Source organism: Phasianus colchicus, chromosome 1 (assembly GCF_987193195.1).
Source record: "Phasianus colchicus chromosome 1, bPhaCol1.hap1.1, whole genome shotgun sequence".
Taxonomy (NCBI): domain Eukaryota; kingdom Metazoa; phylum Chordata; class Aves; order Galliformes; family Phasianidae; genus Phasianus; species Phasianus colchicus.
In genome coordinates this window covers 31,170,422-31,193,519 of record NC_143436.1, presented here as the reverse complement: position 1 = coordinate 31,193,519, position 23,098 = coordinate 31,170,422, and the positions used below count along the sequence as shown (strand labels likewise).

General features: G+C 36.7%; 1 protein-coding gene across 1 annotated transcript in view; it reads left to right on the top strand.

The window, feature by feature from the left end:
* Nucleotides 1-23,098, top strand: part of NELL2 (neural EGFL like 2) — a 140,431-nt gene that overhangs the window by 49,835 nt on the left and 67,498 nt on the right. Inside the window, exons 10-12 of the mRNA XM_031589561.2 lie at nucleotides 13,063-13,154; nucleotides 15,283-15,385; nucleotides 18,994-19,122. Coding sequence (XP_031445421.2) covers nucleotides 13,063-13,154; nucleotides 15,283-15,385; nucleotides 18,994-19,122 — 324 coding nt within the window. The remainder of the gene's footprint in view (nucleotides 1-13,062; nucleotides 13,155-15,282; nucleotides 15,386-18,993; nucleotides 19,123-23,098) is intronic.

Sequence of the window (23,098 nt, the reverse complement as noted above, 5' to 3'; positions counted from 1 at the left end):
CAAAACAGCATGTGTGAGCTCAAATCTTTTTTTTTAGTAGTGAAGCAATGATTATTTTCCTTTTTTTTTTTTTTTTTTTTTTTAATGCATATTTTAGAATATGAAGCATAAGAAAGTCTTGCTCATTCAAAGGATTAATTGCCTTTTGATTACAAATATATGTGTGGCTTTTTAAAGATACAATAAGATAAAGATAATAAATATAAATACAATAATAAAGATAATAAAACATACATTTTGTTATTCTGAGATGAATGTTTTCAAATGTGAACAAACAGAAAATTGAGACTATTGTCAGAATAGTACTAAGAAAAGTCTGGAAGATGGCTGGCACTGGGTTATTTCCTAGAACCATACATTTATTATAACCTGTTTTAATCAGCATGTAGAACTTCTGAGTGTTATTAAGCATTTAGGAGAATACCAATCCCTTCAGCCTCTGCTTTATGCAATGATTTGCATCAACTTTTTTTCTCCAGCCTTTGAATCATATACTACAATAGTGTCACACTATAGTGACATATAAAATGCATCATATACAAGCTTGTACTACATGAATGAATCATGCCATGTTGCTTGTTTACAGTTCTGTTATTTTATCAACTCTATTTCTGCAGAAGGAAAGTAGTATTTTTATTTATTTAGAAATAGCACAAATTATTTTTGAGAGGAGAATGCGTTTGCATTCATGTAGGTCAATAAAGGTATTTTAAATTTACAAAGGTATAGTGGAAAAATCATAGTTGATGCATACATCATCTGTGTACCTAGCATGGCTCATACTGTTGGACCTACGCACCTCAGAATCTCAGAGACTGAGGTTGAAAATGACCTTCTAAGATTACTCAGTCCAACCCCTGGCTGAAGCACAGTCACCTGGACTAGAATGCTTGTAGGCCACGAGCCCAGTTGGGTTTTACTTTGTGCTCATTGCCTCTTGTCCAATCAGTGTATACTACAGAGCAGAGTGGCTCCCTCTTCGTTCCTTCCCATGAAGCATTTACATACTTCCATATCTCTCCAGAGCCTTCTCTTCTCCAGAAAGGTTAACATCTCAGGAAGGTCAACACTGAGACAGTCTAAGAATGCTTTGGGTGCTTTCTTGTGCTGAGCTCAAAGCCAGCTGAATACAATTGAAAACTCCTCTTGGCTTGGTAGGGAGCACCTAGCTCTAATGGTGTGACAGGACCCTCAACTCTAGCTGCTCAGTCTCTGGTATGTCTGTCATGGTAAAGCTACAGAAATGTTCAAACTGCTCATAAACTACAGCAATATATTTGGTTTACATCTGTTCCAGTGCCAGAGTTGTTATGGACTTTTGGGGACAGATTTTGTAAGCTGGACAGTATGCCTACATCAGAAAGTAATTTTTTTTTTCAGTAGCAGGAAGCCCTCTTCCAGTGTGACTGTTGTACTGTGTAAATTAAAATACAGCTTACAAAAATTGGACTTTTAAGAGTGCTTTACTTTCCTCCTTCCCAGTGTCCTTTGAGTTTCTTGTTCTACATTAGCTGAGGAGAATTAAGGAAGTTGGTGCATTATGTATCAGTCAGACTTTTTGTGCATAAAAGTGCAGCTCCCCCCTGGTGTGGCTGCCTTTTAACTATTCTGGATGTCATGTATTAGGGAGCTCAACTGGAAGACTGTAGATCTGGAGGCAAGGTATCAGTGTTTCAGGAGAGTTCCAGTTAATGGTAAAGTAACTTGATATTGGTCCTACTGTGTGCCTGAGGAAGGAATTATAAAAGAAAATGTTCAAGAAAATCCTTATTCATTAAGGTACATTATACTACATGTAGCATTCGACACTAAAGAAATTGGAGGCATAATATTGGTAATTTTAACAGTGGAGAATTAAAAATATTTTTTATATTGCAAATTTTGCTGTAGGCCATCCTCTGTTCTCCCTAGCCCTGCTTATAACCTATTTTTGTGTTGGTTGTCAGGGAAAAGAACCTACTCTTTTCCATTTCTTTTTTCATTATGTTCTTACCAGGAAGTTCACAAAATATAAAAACTCTTCAGCATGTTATTATTTTATTTCCAATGCAAATAAAACATTAACATATGTTACATATGAATATTTTGGCTTTTAGACAGCTGGAAGTGGCTAGATTGGCAGTGTTCCAGTCTTTAGTATGCCACTACCCCAGCATCACTAATGCTGATTTCAAAAGAATTTGCTTAGTCAGGTGGCAGTAAAATAGATAAATACAAAATCTGGTTCTATTTATAATGACAAAAAATATTCTGGGACATGTGGATATTCATGTGGCTATTCATTGATTTCAATTTGTTTGCTCTCACCAGAAATGAACTAATCCCACTGCATTACTGGATTTTTATTTTCTATTTCTTTTTAGGGTTTTTTCTGTTTTGTTCCAGAACGAAGAGCACATTGCCAAATCAGCAGCTTGTAACTGATGTTCTGGTTTCTGCCTGAAGTTTTACTCTATAGGTTTTACAAATTTCTGTGGTATTAGTAAAAATTATCCTTAATGAGGAGAATTTGACTCTAGTTGAAAACCACAAGACTACAGATGTTGGAAAAGATCGTAGAGAAATAGCAAGATGGAGATACAGAGCAGTTCATGGAGTTGGCTAGAGCAGAATCCTTCTAGGAAAAAAATAAAGAAAAGGATTCAGGACCTGTTGAGACCTATGGTGATTTCGAAGACCAGTTTGCATCAGATATGCTTCTGTTATTAATAGATATACCATGTTTATAAGAGTCAGGTGGAAATTCGGCGGCCTAGAGAAGATAATGCGAGGAGCCATGAGATTGTATTTAGTTCCTGTGAAATGAAAAAATGAGAAGGTTATTGAAGTTGAAAAACAATAAATTAAATATTGAAAATATAAACCAACATGAAATTCTCAAAAATGTGATCTTGTTTTCCTAGCAGTCTAAGGAAAGGACAGTAAAAATATGGATGAAATGGATTCAATGAGATTAACAAAATGTTTTATACCATTACTGTTATTTATCTCTTTATGAAGAAAATAATTTAAACCAGTGGATTTCAGTCTTTTTGAATGCAAAAGTCTAAACATTTTCCAGTGGAAATGTATAGTGAATTTATCTTTCTACAGCTTGTTTTATTCTTCTCAGCCATTCCTTGCAGTTTTCTGAACTGTGGTCTGTAGATCTCCAGACTGTTAACGGTCACTCTTTCTACATCTGTAAAAAATATTTTCCACTTGAAATAATAGCAGTGTTGTGTCATGTGAGACACAACATCAAAACTGAAATGAAGGCAGATATGGTGTAATTGCCCTTTCTCATGCTTTTCTCATCTGTGCCCTTCAAAACAGATATCATAGTCCTCTTTCAGAAAAGTTTCTGCAAGTTGCTTTCTTCACTACATTGTGCCCTGGATTGTATCCTTCATTCTTTCCAATAAAATTCCATGTTTTGAAGTCTAACCCTTTCTGAAGGTATGTAGACAGATTTTGAGGTCTGTTAGATATAATCCTAAGGAAGTGAATGTATGATGAACCATTAGTCTAGTTACTGGATACACAACATACAATCCCCTGTTCTTCAGGATTTGAAAAATTAAATATAACAGAAGAGATAAAATACTGGATATAGAGGCAAAGATGTGGGGAAAATAAGGAAAAAATAAAATAAGTGAATTGTCTGACAAGATAATTTCTCTCTCAAGTGGGTCTATGTCGTTCATGAGCTCTAACTTGGAGCTGCTGGCACTGTGAACCATGTCTTGTTTTCATATCCTGCAGGAAATGCACATATCAAGTTGCTTGTATTTATTCAACATTTGAGGGCAAAATTTTCCTTTTCTCCTATCTGTCAAAATACTTATTCCCATTGATTTAGCTGCTATAATGATTAGAGGTTAGAAGGAAGTGGAAGGAGAAGCTATCTTGATTTTCTTTTTAACTCAGTATTGTAATAATGTTTTATCTTGAATAAAGCTTTGCCAGCATTATTGCTTCTCACATTTCTTATGAAATACTGAAGTATACTTCGTATATTGAGTTGATGTGATCACAGGCAATGAGAGGCGAATTCATTTTCTATATCTGTATGAAATTTCCTCTAACAAAACTAGATTATTCTATTGGAAAGATGGTACTTGTTTTTACCAGGGTACCACCCCAAATTTCTTATCTATTGGTTTGGTCATCCTAATTCTACTGTTCTGAATTCTGATAAACATCTGTACTGCATCTCTGCAGCTAATGAAAACAATATATTTCCTGATTGTATATTGAAAACAAATTCAATAATTATTTAATATAAACTGGTGTTTTTTCTCTTGGATTTTCAAGAACTTGAAAAAACTAAAAATACTGAGAACAGGTTTTGTAAAATTCATACAGTGTGCTCTCTTAAAGTTATTCAACCCATCTCACTCATTTCTGAGGATCTTCATAATGCAATGAATTATTTTTAAAGATGAACCTATTTCTTTTCCGCACCAGTGAAATTGTAGAAGTGTGGTTTTTTTGCAGATTTGATGATAAATTGCTACTAAAATATTAAATATTTCCTTAATATATACGTATTCTGACTCTTAGTTTCCATAGAAAGGTAATATGATATGGCTTACTATTTAAAAAAATTTTTGTTAGAATCATCAGCTCTGAAGCTTTCACTCATTGATGTACTTTTTAAACTAAAAAGGAATAACCCTATTATCAGCTTCTATGAACTCCAGTGTATTGTTTTCCAGTAATTAGGTCAGAGAATCAACAGGTGCACTCTGGAAAAAGTAGTGATGACAAAGCAGAATCTGAGGGCATCTGCTCTTACTGCTTTCACATTTTCCAAGTACTGAACTGATTTTCAACATGAAATATGCTACTGTTTGGGAATTCAAAGTGGATAACAGGAACTTCTAGCAGCCTTCAGAGGCACAATATTAGGTGTGCATAGGTTTTTACGTATTTAAAATTGTCTTTTGAAAAAATCCAACTCTTTTGGTAGCAACGTTTTTTTTTTTTTTTTAGATTAGTTTTTGATTAAATGCTATTTGATAATGAATGTTGAGAGTGAGTATATAACAAATTTGGAAAGGCAATTTGCATAACTGACTTTAATCAAGATTTCAAAAAATGTGTTTACCTTGATGTCTGTTTTAAAAGCCTTTTGCTGAATTGATGCTAAGTAGAATTCTCTGGAGTGTTTGCGATTATGCCAACTAATCCTGTCATTTCAGTTCAAGTGAGAGAGGAAGATGATAGGCCGAAGAAGAGAGATGGGAGGATGGGCAGATTCCTTATGCAGGAATAAAAATGGATGAAGGAGGAGGTAGAAGTGTGAAATTTCGCTCAATTCCTTCATGGATGTAGATGCACCTGTAGGGATGCTTTAAAAGACTTGAGATCTAGCAACAGCTATTGATATGGTGCACCATCTGTGCACTAATCCACTCCTGGGAACTTCTAAATGCATTGGCGTGGCCCATGACATTGTGCAAATAAGGCATACGTGACTATTGCTGTAATACCCAACTTAGAAAGGGGCTTCCATTTCCAGGGGAAGTGAAAGTGATAGGTTTTGGGAGGAAAGTAAACACAGTAAAATGAGCAATGGTAATAGAGCTAGATGATGTGAGGTCACAGGATGTTGCACCTTCACCTGGGAGGCATGTACAGCAAAGTCAGACAGAATTTCTAGCTGAAATGCTTGTGGAAGTTGTCTGGGCAAACGAGAGTCTAGATGGGAACGGGAATGTTTGTAGCATTTGTGACAGCAACTGAGATACGGGTTAAGTCTGTAGGTGCATAAATAATTTGGGGGCAAGCTTTTAATCCAAATCCCCCCAAATTTGGGAGTAACTGTATACTTCTCGAGTAAAAGTTTTTTGTAGCCTTTGTGACTTGAGTGTATGGAAATGTCACTTTCAAGTTCTTTTCACGGAATTACAGACTAGTTTAGGCTGGAAAAGGCCTTTAGAATTCATCTGGTCCAACCCCCAATAGATTTACTATTTTTGGGTAAACTTTGTAGTTTTGCTGTTTGCACAGGCTTTTTTTTCCTTAGCACTGTCAAATGAAACAAACTGTAAAATCTCTGAGGACGCTGCCCTTTAGAGGAACTTGCTTTTTACTATATATGCTCACTTCATTTCTGTCCTCAAGGCTGCAGAAAATAACCATCATCTCTGCAGTAAAGCACAAAAATGTGTCCAAAAAATTATGTGTAATTGGCACGCTCTAATTTTCCGTAGTGAATCAGGGCAAAAATATGAGTAGCATCCCAATGAAAAAAAAATGCATAATTCCTTCTCCTCTGTTTGAATTACCTGAGAAACCAGGTAATGGTTACCCCACATAAGTGCTGTTGCAGGAATAGCTGCCCTCTTGTCACTGGTGGTCTGAGCTTACAGCATGCAATGGAGAACACAGCCTGGTTATATAATTAATATAATAATAAATTAATATAAGAATAAATTTATCATTATAAACAATAAATAATATAAATAATTATTATAATATAGTTAAATGGTAACTAATAATTAAGGCTGCTGCTGATTCCTACTTACCTCTGATAGCTTAAAGCATTGATTAAGACGTGCCGACCTTCCACAGACCCTTATTGATTGCAGAAATTCTCAGCATGGTTCTGATCAATTCACCAGATCTTATCTTGCATATGGATCCCTGTAACTTGAGGCTTTCTGATGGGCGTATGTGTGAGTTTAAGCATGTCAAGAAATAGAAGGTGTTTTAGGGAGATGTCTGTTTTTTCTACACTGCATCATTTTTTTCTGTAAGTACAATTCTTCTGAAAAGCACCTCTTGCAGTTAGACTCTAGCAATACCAGGTGAAAGAAGGTGGAACTGAAACAGAAATTTCCCTGTGATTAGTACCTATCAGGATTTAATAACATATGTTTGAACCTCTACTAAAACACAACCGTGTCACTACTTTTTAAGGATAACTGTCAAAAAGAGTCCATCAGAAGATGTTCAATCCTACTTTAAAGAGGATTAAACAGGTGTGCAGTGTTTGCATTGGAATTCTCTTGGTCTTGCAAATTGCCGTGCTATTTATAAGCCTTTAATGAAATCGTAATACAATAGTCATACAATATAATTAATAGGAACTTTAATTGCATTTCGCTTCTTGACGCCCTCTAACACTTTTGTCTTGGCATTGGATTTTATTTTTGACATTTCATTGTGAAAGTCATTTGAGTACCGGGTGGCCAACAGAGTTAATTTGGCAAGTACATGGGCATTTTGATTGCATTAGTCATACCCAAGTTTTTAAAATCCTATATTTAAAATCCAAAATATTCTAGCTGTGTTTAACAAATAGAATCTGGTCTACTGCTCTAAAGCCAAAGTTGTCCATGTCTGTCAGCGTAAATATTTTGGCTGCCATGTTTAACCGAGTTAAAGTTGCTGTGTGGGTAGCAATAATATCATTTTTAAGGGAAGCCAACATCAAACAGTATCCAGGTTCTTTATGTATAGACACATTCTCAAAAAATGGTCTAAGTGAAGTACGAGACTTCATTAAAATTCTTCTTTGAACCAGGATAGTTCAATCTGCTGTTTTTTTCTTTCCTGAAGATGTGGACATAATATCTTAATTACTATTTGTTAAAATGACAGCATTGTGAGTGCTGAGTAGTGGAAAAAGGAAAGCATAACTTTGATCAGTAAATATGAGGACACTTCGGCTGGTGTCTCAGAATGTATGATTGTAACGTTTGAAGTTTGATCGCACAGCTTAAAATCGAAAAGTGTTACTCATCGTACCCAAGGCATGCGTAATATTAATAGTAAGTAAAGCATTTTTTAGGAATGTAGGATTTTTCTTTTCAAAATATTTCTCTTATTTCATATATATCATCTGATTAGTAACATCATAATTATATGAGGGAAAATTGAAATGCTTTTAATTCTGCCATGGTTTATGATATTAAATCACGTAAGAGGAAAATCTTGAATCTTTGTTGTCACAATGGTCTCCAAAACCAAGCATTGAAGTGGGCACATCTCTGTGACATGTCTGAAAATTTCTGAGCTCAGTCTATATATATTTGTATATTTCTTATTTTTGATTTGTCTTTAAAATAGTGTTAACTGAACTCAGTGCAGGCTTATTTGATGAATGTAAAAAAAATCTGTTACATTAGTTGTCTCCAGTTTCATCGGTAGTTTGAATACCTGGCTGCATAGACTAGAATGCTTATATGTTAATAACAATATTTCTCTATGGAGAAATCTATTCACTCATTAAAAGTGAGCAAGTTTTTTCTTGTTGGCTTCTTTCATGCCATTCCAGGAAAAATCCAAGATGATTTACTCACATCTCCCGGTATCTTAGACCTTTACTTAAACAGAGATACCCACACATTTGCTTTGGGCTGTCTGTGATGCCCATTGGTTTGATTGGTTGCATACTCTTCCCTAGACTCCCTGTCCTGCAGCCTACCATAAGTTTTACTTTTCTGTCAGGTCTGTTTGTCTCAGCTGAACTTGAATCAACAGGATTTTTGGTCATGTTGTGATGTGTTTTTTCAATGTTCAGATTGATTTTTGGTCTTACAGGATACCTCAGATAGCCCTCATTCTGGTGCTCTGATGAATTCCACAGAAGACTTACTGCAAAGAACATACGAGATAGATGAATTGTATAACTTCCTTCTAGAAATTAGTGGAAATGTAAAAAAGATGAGAGGTAGATGAAAGAATTTATTTTAGATTATCTGTCCCATGTGACTAAACAGCCTGTTAATGGAGGTGGCTTGCATCACAGATGCTCTTAAATGACTAAAAAAATACTGTTGGACAATCAGTGCAGTAGAGAAGTTCAGCATTTCTGACTAACAAAAAATAAGATACAGATAGGAATTGATTCCTTATCATTTGGAAATTTAAAGTCAGATTTATTTTTTCAGCTGAGCAAGCTGAGCATGTAAATATATCTTTTCAATAGTGATTGACTGAAAAAAAACCTCAGTATATTTTCCTTTTTGAAGTCTGAAATCACTTTAAATTGTTGAGGGGGATGACATAAGATGAAGCAAATCTCAAATCTCACTGACTGCAGCAACAGAGGAGTAACAGTGAGTGAGCAAATAAGAAATAATGCCTGAACCCCCTGCAAAGATATTGAGATAGGGGTGAAAGCATGTCTCATAATGGCATGACAGTTGAGAGAGAAAAATTCATGGCAGGTGACCATTATTTTTGTGTTTCTAAGATAAAGCCACATAAAGGTTCCACACTATGTAAGCTTGCAAAGTAGGATTAATGTATCTTATACAGTGCCTCAAGCTTGATCTCTGAACAGTGGAGATTTCGAGGAGGAAGTCAGAAAATTAAATTACTAAGATTTTTTTTTTCCTAATATTCTTCCCCCATGACATCCTAGCAACATGTATGAACAAAGCTGCAGAAAAATAGAATTACCAGAATTAAGTTGTGCTTTCATAACTAGTGAAAAATTTCACAGAGCTCTCAGTTATATCTGCTACTCATTGGGCAATTGTGAATATAAGAAAATGTAATGGATTGAGGAGTATATCAGTATTCCAAACTTTCTGCTTTCACTTGGTGATAAGTCTGAATTAAAAGTAGCTTAGATAGCAAAGAGAAGTGACATTCCCCAGAGGAAATCAGAAACAATCAAGATATCAAAGACAATACATACAAAAGCAAGAAATCATGTCAGTGACATACTGTGAACTCAGAAAATGGAAGACAAGTGATAGGTGGGACATGGATTTTATGTAGATGTTTTAAGGGCACATAAATGTAGAAGAAAATTGTCATTTGGAGACCAGAAAAAAGTGTTGTGAAAGTGATGGCTTGACAAACTGCTGGTGATTCATTGAGTGAACACAACAGCCAGAATTCTTTTCAGTGAATGTATATGAGGAAAGTGCCATGCTATCACAGTGTGTTAAATATTACTAGAAGTAGCTGTATTATTATTACTACACTTGCATAAATTAATCACGGGAATATAAACAGATCTTGCTAATAATATCTTTAGACACTGTACTGATGCTTATCATTGTATCATCATATGTATATAAATAGATCAAGAACAGTCAAATTTCCTACCATGCTTTGTAGACTTTCTGCTTCAACTTCTTAGAAAACCGTGCTTTGAATAATATATATTTTGTTTTCAATAGTAGGAGTAAGTGGAAGCTTGATGGCAAGAGGAAATGGTTTAATGTAATTCAGCTGTAGATGAAATCCTACATAGGCAATAACTATCACGTTCTGAAACAACTAATCATTGGGTAATTTCTTGACTGTGACTCAATCTGTCGGATGAAAGGAGTTAGGAAGATGAAACATGATATGTTTCCCCAGAGAGATACCAATCACAAACTAATCACAGTATTCTGGGAAGCATCTAGCCAGGCAGAAATTAAATCTTCTCTGGACTTTCCAATTACACTGTTCTAGTCCAGATGTTCATGTTGTTGAAATATCTTTATTTCTGAAGGAAAATAAAGACATGAAGCGTCACCATCACGAGATTTGTACTGGCTGTGTCAACTGCTGGCATGAGGCAGAAAAAACATGCTGTTCCTCACTGCTTGAGATGTAGGTCTCTCTCTCCAAGGAGAAAAGTGGGGGATAAGAAGATTAGCACCTTTATTTTACTAGAAATCTTTCCACGCATGCTCTGTGCTCTGTGCTCACCGGATTGGACAACCAATTGCACTGGCAAACTTACACCATTACTAAAGCGATGTTAAACACTGAGCCAGTGATGTGTTTTGCTGAGCATATGATTGTGGTACTGCGGCACCATGTTAAGATAATTTCACACCCAAAAACTTCAAAGGGTTGTTGGTAAAATAAGAAATATCTTTCTGATTTTGCAGAAGACTAGATGTCTTCTGGTAGTTTTTCTACTTACATTCTTAGATATTAAGTTTCTTTGGAGAACCAAACCAGAGGTTTATCAATGTTGGTAAGATGACTGGATTCAGAGGACTGTGATTTGAGGTAGCATGGATACTAATTTATTTTTTGTAAGATGCATAGGTTGTCATATTAATATACTAAAAATTTGGCTTCAGGAGAGAGTTTTCTTCCAACAGAATAGCTATGATCTTGATGTCTTTTGCCTTTCCTATGAGCAGGCATGGGCTGCCTGTTTGAAGCATAAGGATATGCTATCAGTCCATTATCACTGTCTGGTCCTCAGGCATTGCTGAACTTGTTTTTTTCTTGTCATTTGTAGCAGTTATTGGAAGTCCAAAATGTGTCTGACAGGGGAAAGGGCTTAATATATGAGTATTTTGGTTTAGTGTCATGGCCACTAATATATAGGAAGTGACATATATGACTGAATGATTTTCTTCTCCTGTCTGGATTCAATATCTGTTAGTCCCCAGTAAAGATTTATGTGGATTTTTTCCCACTTTTTTTCTAGAGGAGCTTGAGTAGAGCACTGTACTATACTGAACTTTCTCAACACTTTGTGATCCCTCTTTGTGGATGCTATGCAAACTTTCTCCATCTGTTAGCCCTAGGACTCCCCCCTTTACTAAGAACCTTCACTGAGTCTGACAAATGGCAAACTGCCATTCATGAGATTTGGGATGTTGGAGCTTATAATGACTCCTTGAAAGGGCTGTGTATACTTATTTCACACAAGATACTTTATATTTTGTAAGATATTTTATCTCATATTTGGAAATTTGGGAAAATTATGCAATGTTTTTGTCACTATGCCTATCACTTCTTTTTAAATACTGGTTTCAAGGCATGACTTGTCATATGCTCACAGTGTAATAAGAAGTTTACAAAATCAAGGAGCTGCAAGTAAGAAAAAAAAAAAAAATACAAAGGGAAAGCTGTAAGGGTAATTAACGTAGGCCAGACAGTAGAAAATCTTGCACAATCAGAGATTTTAAAATTGTCTTCAAATTGTTGTCTTGTTAAACAGAATAGATAAATCTGTCTGTGAATGAATTGCAGTAAAATTGATTGAATTGCATAAAATTGATGGCATCTCCAAGTCAATGATTAGTGAGTTATATTCAAATATGTAATCTAGAAATTTAAAGCAGTAACCCACTCCTGTTATTTCATGATTCTACTTCCTTGATCAGCCTTGATGGTGTCCTCAGCAGCAGAGGCAGACATTGAGTTTTCTTCATCTAGTATTTGCATTATTTAGCCTTTATACTTTGCATAATGTAATTGCAGTAATAGACGCTTCTAAAAAAACCAAAGAGGTGGTTTGCTTTGCAGGTATTTTATGTAGCCTTTAAATACCAAATGGGGACTTCAGCGAGCAATGTGGTACGTGCCACATCAGCACGTGCTGTAATGGTGGCATTGTCAGGGTGCAGGGGTGGCATGAGGCCTGATCATAGCATAACCAACAACTGGCCTGGATCATCCTGCCATTTGTGGTTTGACCCTACTTACAAAAAATAAACAAATACTGTCGCTGAAAGTTTGTTCCTGTGCACTAAAATTCATATAATATATTTTAGCAGTAGCGGTAAATAATCAAGCTACAAATACGTAACTTAGAAATATCTGTAGTGGTACTTCAGATGGCTGTGTTAGCAAAATGCCAATGTGTGGCATCTGTGATTGCCCTTCATCAGACAGCATTCCTCTTCAGGACACTCGTCATCTGTTAACGTTGCCAGCACTGCTCTCACATCTCCAACCCCTTGTTCACCTCTGAGCTTTTCACATGGCTGCTGAGTGCTGTTCTCCCCTTTGCGTTGCTCTTGGCCCCTTGGCTGCCTTTCTGTGCTTCATTTTTGCCCAGGCAGGCAGCCGCACCTTCCTTGTGTAACCTGCGGTGCATTCCTTTTTCCCTCTGAGTCTCTGAGTACCTCACCATCAGTTCCACCATCCTTCACCTTCTATTTATACATGCCTTTGTGATTCTTTCATCTTTTTTTCTCTGATTTTTTTTTTTTCCCCTGTGATATTCATACTCCTGCAGGTGGCTTTAGAATATTCTTGCAGCTGAATCAGTTTTTAAATTCTAAAATGCCATTATCTCTAAAGAAGTGCATAGGTTCTATAAACAGAGTGCTAATACAAAATCGTTGTGATACTTTTTATTTTCTCCTGAAGCGGTGTGCATATTTGAAGGCAGAACCTACTTTGAAGGACAAAGAGAAACAGTGTATTCAAGCTCAGGGGACTGTGTTCTGTTTGAGTGCAAGGTAAGAACATTTTTTATTATAAAAAATTCTTGTATGTTAGAAATATCAAAGTTCCGCTATTGAAATACAGATAGGTCCACCATAGGAAATGGCAACGAGAAAGTCATCTGAGGCATCCTATATTTGTTTTGTCTTACTGAGTTCCACAGACAATTTTGCAAATACAATTGCTTTGCATAGCAGCAAGCCTTGATTACACAGCTTGATGGCTGAGCTGCATTCTTTCCTCCTTACATATCCTCCCCATCATCAGTAACAAGACCCACCAGGCTGTGTTATGTTTCCACTGACATGTGTGTTGTGCTATTGTTCACAATTTTGAGCCCAAGTGTGAATGATGAGCAAACATGATGGGGACAGAATTTAGACTTCAGGATAACTCTGAGTGGAAAAGATGGATGAAAAATAAGAAAAAGAGGGGGGCATGTTGGATGTCTAGCTCTCTTTCTTACATTGGAAATTAGAAGACTTGTCATTTGATTTTTAAGCAGAACACGCCGTGCTGCTGGCCAGAATGTGCTGCAAGAATAAAGATGCTCTGTAGACCACAAATGCACTCAGAGGACAAAATATATTCCATGGCTGCAGGCTGTGTCACCCACCTGCTGTGGCATGCCCTGCTTTGTTGCTGGGGCAAAGGAATGGGGTGGGAATATCTCTGGGCAGGGAGCTGCGTGCTGCATCGTGCAGCTGAAAAACTGAATGCATGTCTAGGGAACGGATGGGAAAACTCCTTCCATGAAGATGCAGCAGAGGTCTGGGAATTTAACTGCAGTACTTAACACAGTACAAACTCTGTGGGGTTGCAGGAAATCTAGAATGACTCAAAAACTGGGGTATAAAATCCTTTCTGAATACCATAAGTCATGATGGTATGGTGGTTTGTGGCTAGACTTCAGAGCCAGTATTCTGCTCTCAGACCTGCTTACAACCTTCCCTTTGGCATGCCTTCCCTCCAGGAGTAGGCAGGGGCACCATCCACCCATCAGGCAAACATCATAAACAGCAATTGTGTCTGCTATAGGCATGCACTTATGCACTTTTCTGTTTAAATATTGCAAAACAAATGAATTAAACATTCTGTTCCAAATAAGAGTCTGTAAAAAAAATTAAATGCAATCCAGACTACTCTGACATTATTTCTATTAAAGGTTATTTTCTTTATTTTGAAGGATTGCTGGTTTTTGTTTGTTCTGGTTTACAGTACACATCAGCATCTGACTTTGTTTATTTCAGGTTTGGACTGGGTTGTTTAATATAAAATTTGGTGATAATTTTGATTTTATTTTTATATATTGTGTTTAAAGATGACTTAAAATCAAATGCTAAACCTGTAATAACAATACATGCAATAACATATTCACTGGGCTTTCCTTTCATGCAGAAATACAGGGCCCTGAATTCAGTGAGCTCATACTTAACCGAATTATTGATTCCATGACATAGGAGGAACATGTTATTGCTTTGTTTGTTTGTTTGCTTTGTTTGTTTTCTGTTTTTGCTATATCAGGAATAGAGCACATCAGAAGATATTAAAGGTGGTGTTTCTGTGGTAGCCTGATTGCTAAGATAGGCATTTCATATGGTCATACTGCAGTGACTGTGTGTGACCTGCACTAAATGCCTCAAGATGTTCAGATAACATCTTGGCATTAGATGCTGGTCCCAGTTTAATAAGAAAGCTTTTTCCTAAGATGGAATCAGTGCCTGTTTCCGTCAGTGTTTTTTGCTACAGCACTGAGAGATGTTCAAGTTTTATTTTATATTCTGTATAATTAGAAATCTGCTTTAGAGTGTTCATTATAACTCTGGAGTCTACAGTCTCTGTTTTTGAGAAAAACTGTTGCTCTTTTGGATGTGGTTTTATGAGAAACTTTTAAGACAAGTTGCTTGAAAGCTAAGGTAAATAATGAGAATTGCTTTTATACTTTCTCTTACATGGAAAGGTTTTAGCATAGGGTAGTTCCTGATGCTTCCGTTGTGCTGTGCTGTCCTTTCAAATGGTTTTTAAAGGTGTCTGGATTTATCATAGGTACTTTTTTTTGTTTGTACCTTACAATGCCAAAAGCCAACTAAAGTTCTCCTTTATTTTCCTCCACAACAACGATCAATTGCTTCCATCTGACAGGACCACAAAATGCAGCGTATTCCAAAAGACAGTTGTGCAACTTTGAACTGCCCAGAATCTCAACAGATCCCATTGTCTCACAGCTGCTGCAAAATCTGTAAAGGTAAGAAAATAACAGGACATAAGAAAAGCTCAGTGCTGTTTTGTTTTCTTATAGATGACATGGATTTTTTTGTGATCTTTTTGGGTATGACACTCCTACATATAATCACAGCAGACTTTGTGGACAATTCCTGCATCGTGATGTCTAAAAGTTGCTTGTAAAATATCTAGTAGTGTAAATTCTGTGAGACATATTCACTGGCTCTTGTGTGTTTAATTCTAGCCAAACATGAATAAAAATTCAAGGAATTGTACACACGATTAGTGATTTTCTATCCCTCACTCATTCTGCTGTCTGAACAAAATGAGATTGGAAAAATGTGTTCCTCAGCATCCTTCTAAAGTGCTTTGAGATGTCTGCTTTGGAGAACAGTTTGTGCTGTGCAGTTGTTCAAAGAGCGTCATATATTGTCGATCTGTTTGGAGTTGTCTGCATCTACAAGCAGAACCTTTGAGTGCTGTTTTGGTACACTGTGTGACTTTATCTGTTACGCAAGTACTGGTCTTTTCCAAAGGTGCAGGAAGTGTTCTGTCTTGAGCCCAGTCTTTTGATCTGTAGTAATATCAGTGTCTTCAAAGATATTAGCAATTGCAACTTCAAGTGGCTATGTCTGTTTCTCCTAAAGTTAAATAATGATAAATTGGTACCTGGCATGAAAGAAGATGTTAGACTCTTGGGCTGATTTTAGATACACTTCAGTGAAAAGAAAAATGTAGCTAGACTTGTTTTGGTGCTGCTCAGCGGAACCATGAAGGATATGATTAATGACATCAAGTAGAGAGATAAGAAGAAAGTAGAAGAAAAGAGCTTAAGAAAAGTTGATAGCTCTTGAAGACTATCACAGTCAAAAGGAATTTTATTCGTGATAATTTTCTATAAAATCTTGCTTAGAGAAAATAATTCTGTGTTTGTAGTGCCTACCAGAACTAGAAAGTTTTAATATATGTCAGATTAGTGCTTTCTGATCATTTTCAGTCCTACCTGATCCATGCTATCGTGGCCCCTCACGGAACGTGGATTTTGTTCTTTCAACAAGAAGCATACTTTAAATGGCATCATTAATACAGCTGAGACACGAATGTTAAGAATATTCATAAAATAACAACAAAAAAAAACAACCCTATCATCCACTTCCTGAATAACACATACATTCTTAGCTGTGAAATGCCAGTCTGATACAAAGAAATCCAGACCAGGAAATCAAAACATATGACTGTTGCTTTGTTATTAACTCAGACTTCAGTGAGGAAGACAACAAAAGGGCAAAGAGCAAATGTCACCATGGGCAGAGGTTGCTCTTGACACACATTTTTGCCTTCATCAGTGAATACTGAAAAGCCTATAATGCATGTAGAACTACAGAACTTTTTGCTTCTAACATAAATGCTATGTTAGATAACAGCATTGTGGTAGTCATGGTAAATTATATCATGCAAGTAAAATTAGCCAAACTTTTTTCTTTATCCATAGCAGAAAAGAAAGAACTGTAATCATCAGACTCCACTACACTAATAGGTCTGTGATGTTTGTATCATGACCACGTCACTGAGTTTAAGTACTAAAACCTCTTGCCTTTATGGAGTCTTCTTTCTTTTTGCCTTTTCAGCTTGATTTCTATTGCTTCACATTGCTTATGATCTGCTCAAGTTCAAAACATGCATATGAACTGACACTCAAGCAGAGTCTGCCATTTGCCTGTTTAACATTGATATAAGCTGGTTTAGCAATAGAGATCAATATATTAGTTTAAGGACCAATATATTAGTTTAGCAAAAAGCATTTCATGTGTGCTAAGTTCAAAAACTTTCCAGTTTATCTTTTGCTTAGTATGGGAACAGTCTTCTATTTCTGAGTGGTCCAGCTTCACAGAATCTTTGAAGTCACTACTTTTATCTTTGCATCACCAAATGCAAGGACTTTTTCTTGGGTTTCATATAAATTGTCTTAAGTTATAGTGCGCAGGGCAACAAACAATGGACATGTGCCAAATTGAGGGAAAAACAGCAGAAGGTCGGCCAAAGGGCACAGTGATGAAGAGGAAGATGAAATAAAGAGAAGGATGTAGGTGGCCTAAGACCATCATAGGCCCCAGCATGCATGCCAAGAGGAACATTAGCATAAAGTAATGAGATCTTGGAAGAGAATAAATATGTATGCCAGTGTATTGCATACACTGCATCAGTGTATGCATTGTATATCTTAACTGTTTAAATGTAGAACCTGAACTCTGAGAGGGCACGATTGATTTGTCAAGTTGCCTGATACATACTGTGAAAATAAAGGAATGCTGGCTTTCTAACATCACACTGGGGTAGGGGGTTTTCTTCCCAGATTTTTCTGATGACAACATACTCACATAATTTAGGGATAGAAGCTGTTTTGTATCAAAATTTGAAGCAGAAGACCAGTGGAGTGTTAAAAATAATATTCTCTACCGCCAGCAAATACTTGTTTGTTATTCCATAAGAGGCCAGTGTTACAACCTAATTCCAGCTTGCTTACATTCTGGAGTTGCTGCTATTACACCAATCTGGCGCCGCGAGCCTGACCCACAGTTCCTCAGTTCTCCCATGAGAGATTTTGAAACAAGGAGAGAGTCATTGGCAAAGATCATTGAAGTACTGCTGATTGACCAATTCTGATGTTTCAGTTACAGAGGAAAATGTTAAACAAATAAGATTGCGGTGAAAATAATGGGGACAAACATCACATTTTAACAGACAGATGTGGAAGTTTGGAATCTTCAAGTCAGTTACAGCAAACAGCTTGGATTTAGAATAATAAAGGCTGATTTATTTATTAGATTTCAGTGAGAGCAAACATAAGATATTAAAAAACAACAACAGCAACAATAACCTAATGAGTTAAAAGGCTCATTCTAAATCTTTTAGCCTGGAAAAGAACTTCAGAAACTCAAAAATTCATAATTAAGTTTCTGTAGAAAACACATTTAAGAAATATTGAAATGGAAAATTAGGAGTAGAAGAAAATAAAGAAGGCTGAAAGGGAAGATTTTTAAAAATAAAATTCTCTGAAATGGAGTGGCAGAGGCAATCTGGGAAGTGTTTTCAGTCAATGGAGCTTGAAGGAAAAAGATAAAGGGAAGAGAAAAGCAAAACAAGTCAATGTTAATCAAAGACTTTTAGTTAAATGGGGAAATACTGCAAAAACACTTGGGAATGTAAGTGCTAGGGGAAAAGAAAGTGATCCCATTAGTAAATGAGCTACTGAATGTCTAAGCTACTGAGCTCTTTTATAAAAGTTTGACAAAAACAAACAAACAGCAAAAAAACCTAAAGGAAGAAAAATGCACTGTTATGAAATGTCCTGTAAAAGTACTTAACAACAAGGAGACGGTAAGCAGATTTAAGCAAACCACCTACCCAGCTGCCTTCAGATCAATGGCATAACCTGAAATTGAAGTGAAGACCTAGAGACAGTCTGTTCCCATGGCCTTTACTACTCCTTTCATCGCTGCACACTTGATACAATTTGTTTTTCTGCATCTCATGAACAACAGAAAAGTATTCTTTGACTTTACTGGAAAAAGATAGCTCTGTCTTTGACAGGGTTCTTTTTAATCCTCAATCATACTTGTTTCTGTACAGGCCATGACTTTTGCACTGAAGGACATAACTGCATGGAGCATTCTGTCTGCCGAAACCTAGATGACAGAGCTGTCTGTAGCTGCCGAGATGGCTTCAGGGCCCTTCGAGAGGACAATGCCTACTGTGAAGGTAATACCTTGCAAAGATGTTCAGCTCCACTGTGTAACTTGCTGTGCGAAGACCGCATTGATTCATGAGTTGTCAGAGTGATGGGCCTATTAAATATGAGTTAGGCAGCTTATCAATCAGCTAAAATAATTCTCTCTCCAATTAATTCTTTTTAAAAAAATTCTCATTGGTTTAGAAGTTGCAAGTTGCTATGGTTGAAGTCCGGAAGTGGAAACACATTTCCATAGGAAAGTTTTCCTTTGTTTTTGTGGTATTCAGGTATTCGGGCAACATAAAAGTCAACCATCTGGATGGCATTTCTGTATAACTCTTTTCACCACTTTCCCATTCTTCCTCCCCAGTAAGTAAACACAATAGGCTAGATACTAGTGTTAATTAAATACTAGTTAGTCATACTGAATGATAGTTTATAATTTTAGAGGTTCTTCTGATATCAGGGAACTACCAGCTACTTAAACAGAAGAGGTGTTTCTAAAATTTCTATCTTTTCATTCTTATCCTGTAATCCTGTTCTGAAACAAAAGATCCCCACTGCAGCACTGAAAGCCAAAGTTTTCTTTTTTGCTCTTACTCTTTCTCATGAAAACCCTGATTCTGCAAGCCCATACCATTAGTATCAAAGGCATAAGACTAGTGTGCCATCAAGCCATTCTTACACTAAAGCCTAAGTGCTATCAGCAGCATGGCCTTTGGCTAATGGGCAATTTGGTCCAGATTTAGCCAGCTGAGCTGAAAATTAAGTGTCTCAGAGTAGAGTCTACGGTACTCCATAGTCCCACCTAATATCAGGACTATTCTCTGGTGACAGACAAGTAAATGGGATGGACTGGGGCCTTTTAAGAAGTTTCTTCAGCTGAATTCTGCAAAAGTTAATTCCTGCAGCTTGAATTAGTAGCTGCATTAACGCTAATCTGTAAAGTTAGATTTGAGAATTCACGTCTGTTTTCATAAAAGGAGCATACATCTCTGCTTAATGTATATGGTAAGTCATTTGGTAGAAAGCTTCTGTAAGAAGTAGAACTAAAAATCATGCAGGTATCTGACACCAGGACCAGCTGTGTAGCTTGTTCTTTGTTGCAGCACCAGTCATTTTTGTCACACAGTCCCTGGGGACTTACATAGAGGCTAAGGTTGCAGATCTGCATTTCAGGGAACTCATCAACCATTTCCATTTTGAGGGGGGCACTGAAGCCATGCAATCATGGTGAAATCAGGTGCTTAAAGGTGGTTTTTTTTTTTTTCTTTTTTTTTCTGCAGCTACATTCTTTGCTGACTGAAAAGCAGAGAAACAATTTATGCTCTTAGTGATCTTCACATCACTCCAATTAGAGTCTGTTGCTATGAGAAGAACTTGCCAGGCATGTAACAAGTAAAAAATAGAAAGCTTCTTGATCATCGCCGTTGGTGAAATGTTTAGATGAGGACACAGTTGATCATCATAGGCGAGATCAGTGCATCCATATTATAAATGGATTTAGCAGTTTGTGAATTATGGTGTGAATTCAGCATGACAAATTTTTGAGAAGATTTCTTAGCTCATATGCTTCTATTTAGGCATATGATATTGTTTCCAAAATTAATCATTGTAATACTATGTACAGATACAGAAAATGACATCCTAAAAAACATACATGGTTTAGAACCTGCCAGGTAGGGTTCTCTTAACCAAGACTGAAATTAAGGCTGTGCTGCCCACTGAGTGCCATAGGGGCAGCACACAGTGGAACTGTGCACCTCTTACACATGGGTCAACAGTTGGCATGGGCTGAGTGTAGAGGTTGTATGCTGGCAACAGGGGGAATAAGGTCAAGGTGGAACCTTAGAATTGCTTTTGTGGAAGTGGAGAGGCAGGGAACCAATGAGACTGTAATACCTGTGTTTGTTCAGAGGCGTGCATCCCTTTTTCAAGCCAAAGTGGTCATTTTGGGCACTGAGTTGGTAATTTCTGGAAAGATGCTCAATCTTTATAATATTAAAAAATGTAACACTAAAGGGCATAGCAACAATAGTGCAATGCCAAGTTTTTTCATTGTCCTTCCCTCATCCTGAATGGTTGAAATTGTCCTCATCTCCCTTTCTCAGCACAAACTCTTCTTGCAAATGGCATTGTGGCTTTAATTACTAGCAAATACCAAGTGTAAAATAACAAGTTAATACAAAGCTTTTCTGAGACAACATTTTGTAATGGCTAGAGCCCATGAGTATGATAGCTGTTTCTATATTCTCACTTAACAAACTCAAAATATACTGGAAAATTGGATGTCATTTATTCTGCATTAGAACCAGACTTCACCAGTCTTGATTCATGCCTAAGTACTGTTGCAATTCAGAGAATAAACAGAAATAAAAATGCTCCCATTGGTAGAACTTCTCTTAAGTAGAAAAAAAATAAAAATATTTGAAGCTGGCTTCAGTATTGGTGTTGAAAAGCTGCATAAATTTCCTTTGAATGATGCAAGTGTTTCACTTCTGTCCTGGAAATAACGGATGCTTTTCCAAAACTATGTGATATCTTTATATATATCATATATATATATTTATTAATATTTATGTCACATTTAACTTTCCTTTGAGGACTGTTATAAGCAATACTTCTAAGAGTTGGGATTTCCTCATTTACATGCTATAAGCCTTATTTCAAGTACTATGAAATCTAATTCCTGCCTGAGGTTGTTGTGAGGTTTGGGGTACCTTATGGATAGGTTGGGTATGGATTATGATATGTAGGTGCTTTTGAATATAGAATTCTTGGCAGTCCTCTCAAACTGACAATCACCCTCCATGATATATTTGAGATAGTGTTGGGTGCCCACTACATTGGTGGTGGTGGAGCTACACTGAAGACATTTTTAAGGACAGTGTTTGTGACTCTTAGTTGCCAGGATACATTGGTGCATCCGGAAAAGTGAAATTTACTCAGGCAGCAAGACTAGACATCAGCTGAAATAAGATGGTTTGCAAATAATCTCCTTGTGGCAGCTGTAAGTGTTGTTCTTACATCCTTGAACTTAAATAGTTTACACACACGGTATCATTTCTCAAATGGGGAAGTGTCTTTCTTTGTAACTTTTGGAGACTGTGATCTGAAGGATTGCTTGAAATTGGAGTTTCTGAGTTAAAAATAGTGCTCAACAATTTCTGTGCAAAATTTGATTTCACTTCAGGAGCATTTCTAAGAACTGCTGATTAAAGAGGGAGGGTGGTAAGCTCAAGTAAGAAAATGAGAGAATGCAGTGGTCTTTTGTAAGCTCTGGCTGCTCTTTTAGATTTTTACTAAGACACTACTGATAACACACCAGCGTTTTGGCTGTTGTTGAACAGTGCTTGTGTGGTGTCAAGGTCTTCTCTATTTCTCACTTCCCTAAAAGTGAGTATGCTGAGGTGGGCAAAGGCAAGGGAGGAGATTAATGTGAGAGCTGACCCCAGCGGGTCAGTTGGATATTCCATGACATATAACTTCATGCTCAGCAATAGAATTTAAGGCAGCCGTTGCTTGGAGACTGACTGAGCATCAGTCTGCTTGTGGGAAGAGGTGAGTTATTGCATTTGCTTTTTTTTTTTTTTCCCCTTCACTACTTAAACCGTCTTTACCTTAATCCATTGTTTTTTATTTTTTTTTTTTCTTCTTGCTTTTGCTCTTCTGATTCTCTCCCTTATCCTTCTGATGGGGAGGAATGAGTGACTGGTGGGTGGGTGCTTGATTGCTGGCCACAGTCCCAGATCTTAGTCATGGTTGTGAGGACCACAGCATTTGTCTTCCGATATGTGGGAATTTAGTTGTACGACTTGCACAGTACATGACATAGCTAACTTATCCGAACAATATTTGGAAGCATTTAATATTATTAAATATACTATTTTTGAAGCCATTTTTCCATTTTTCGTCTAACTTACACTTTTTCTTCAATAACTCTCCTGGTTTCTTTTCTGTTGTCATGTTTGTCCCAATTTCAAGAACACAGCTGAGATAATACCA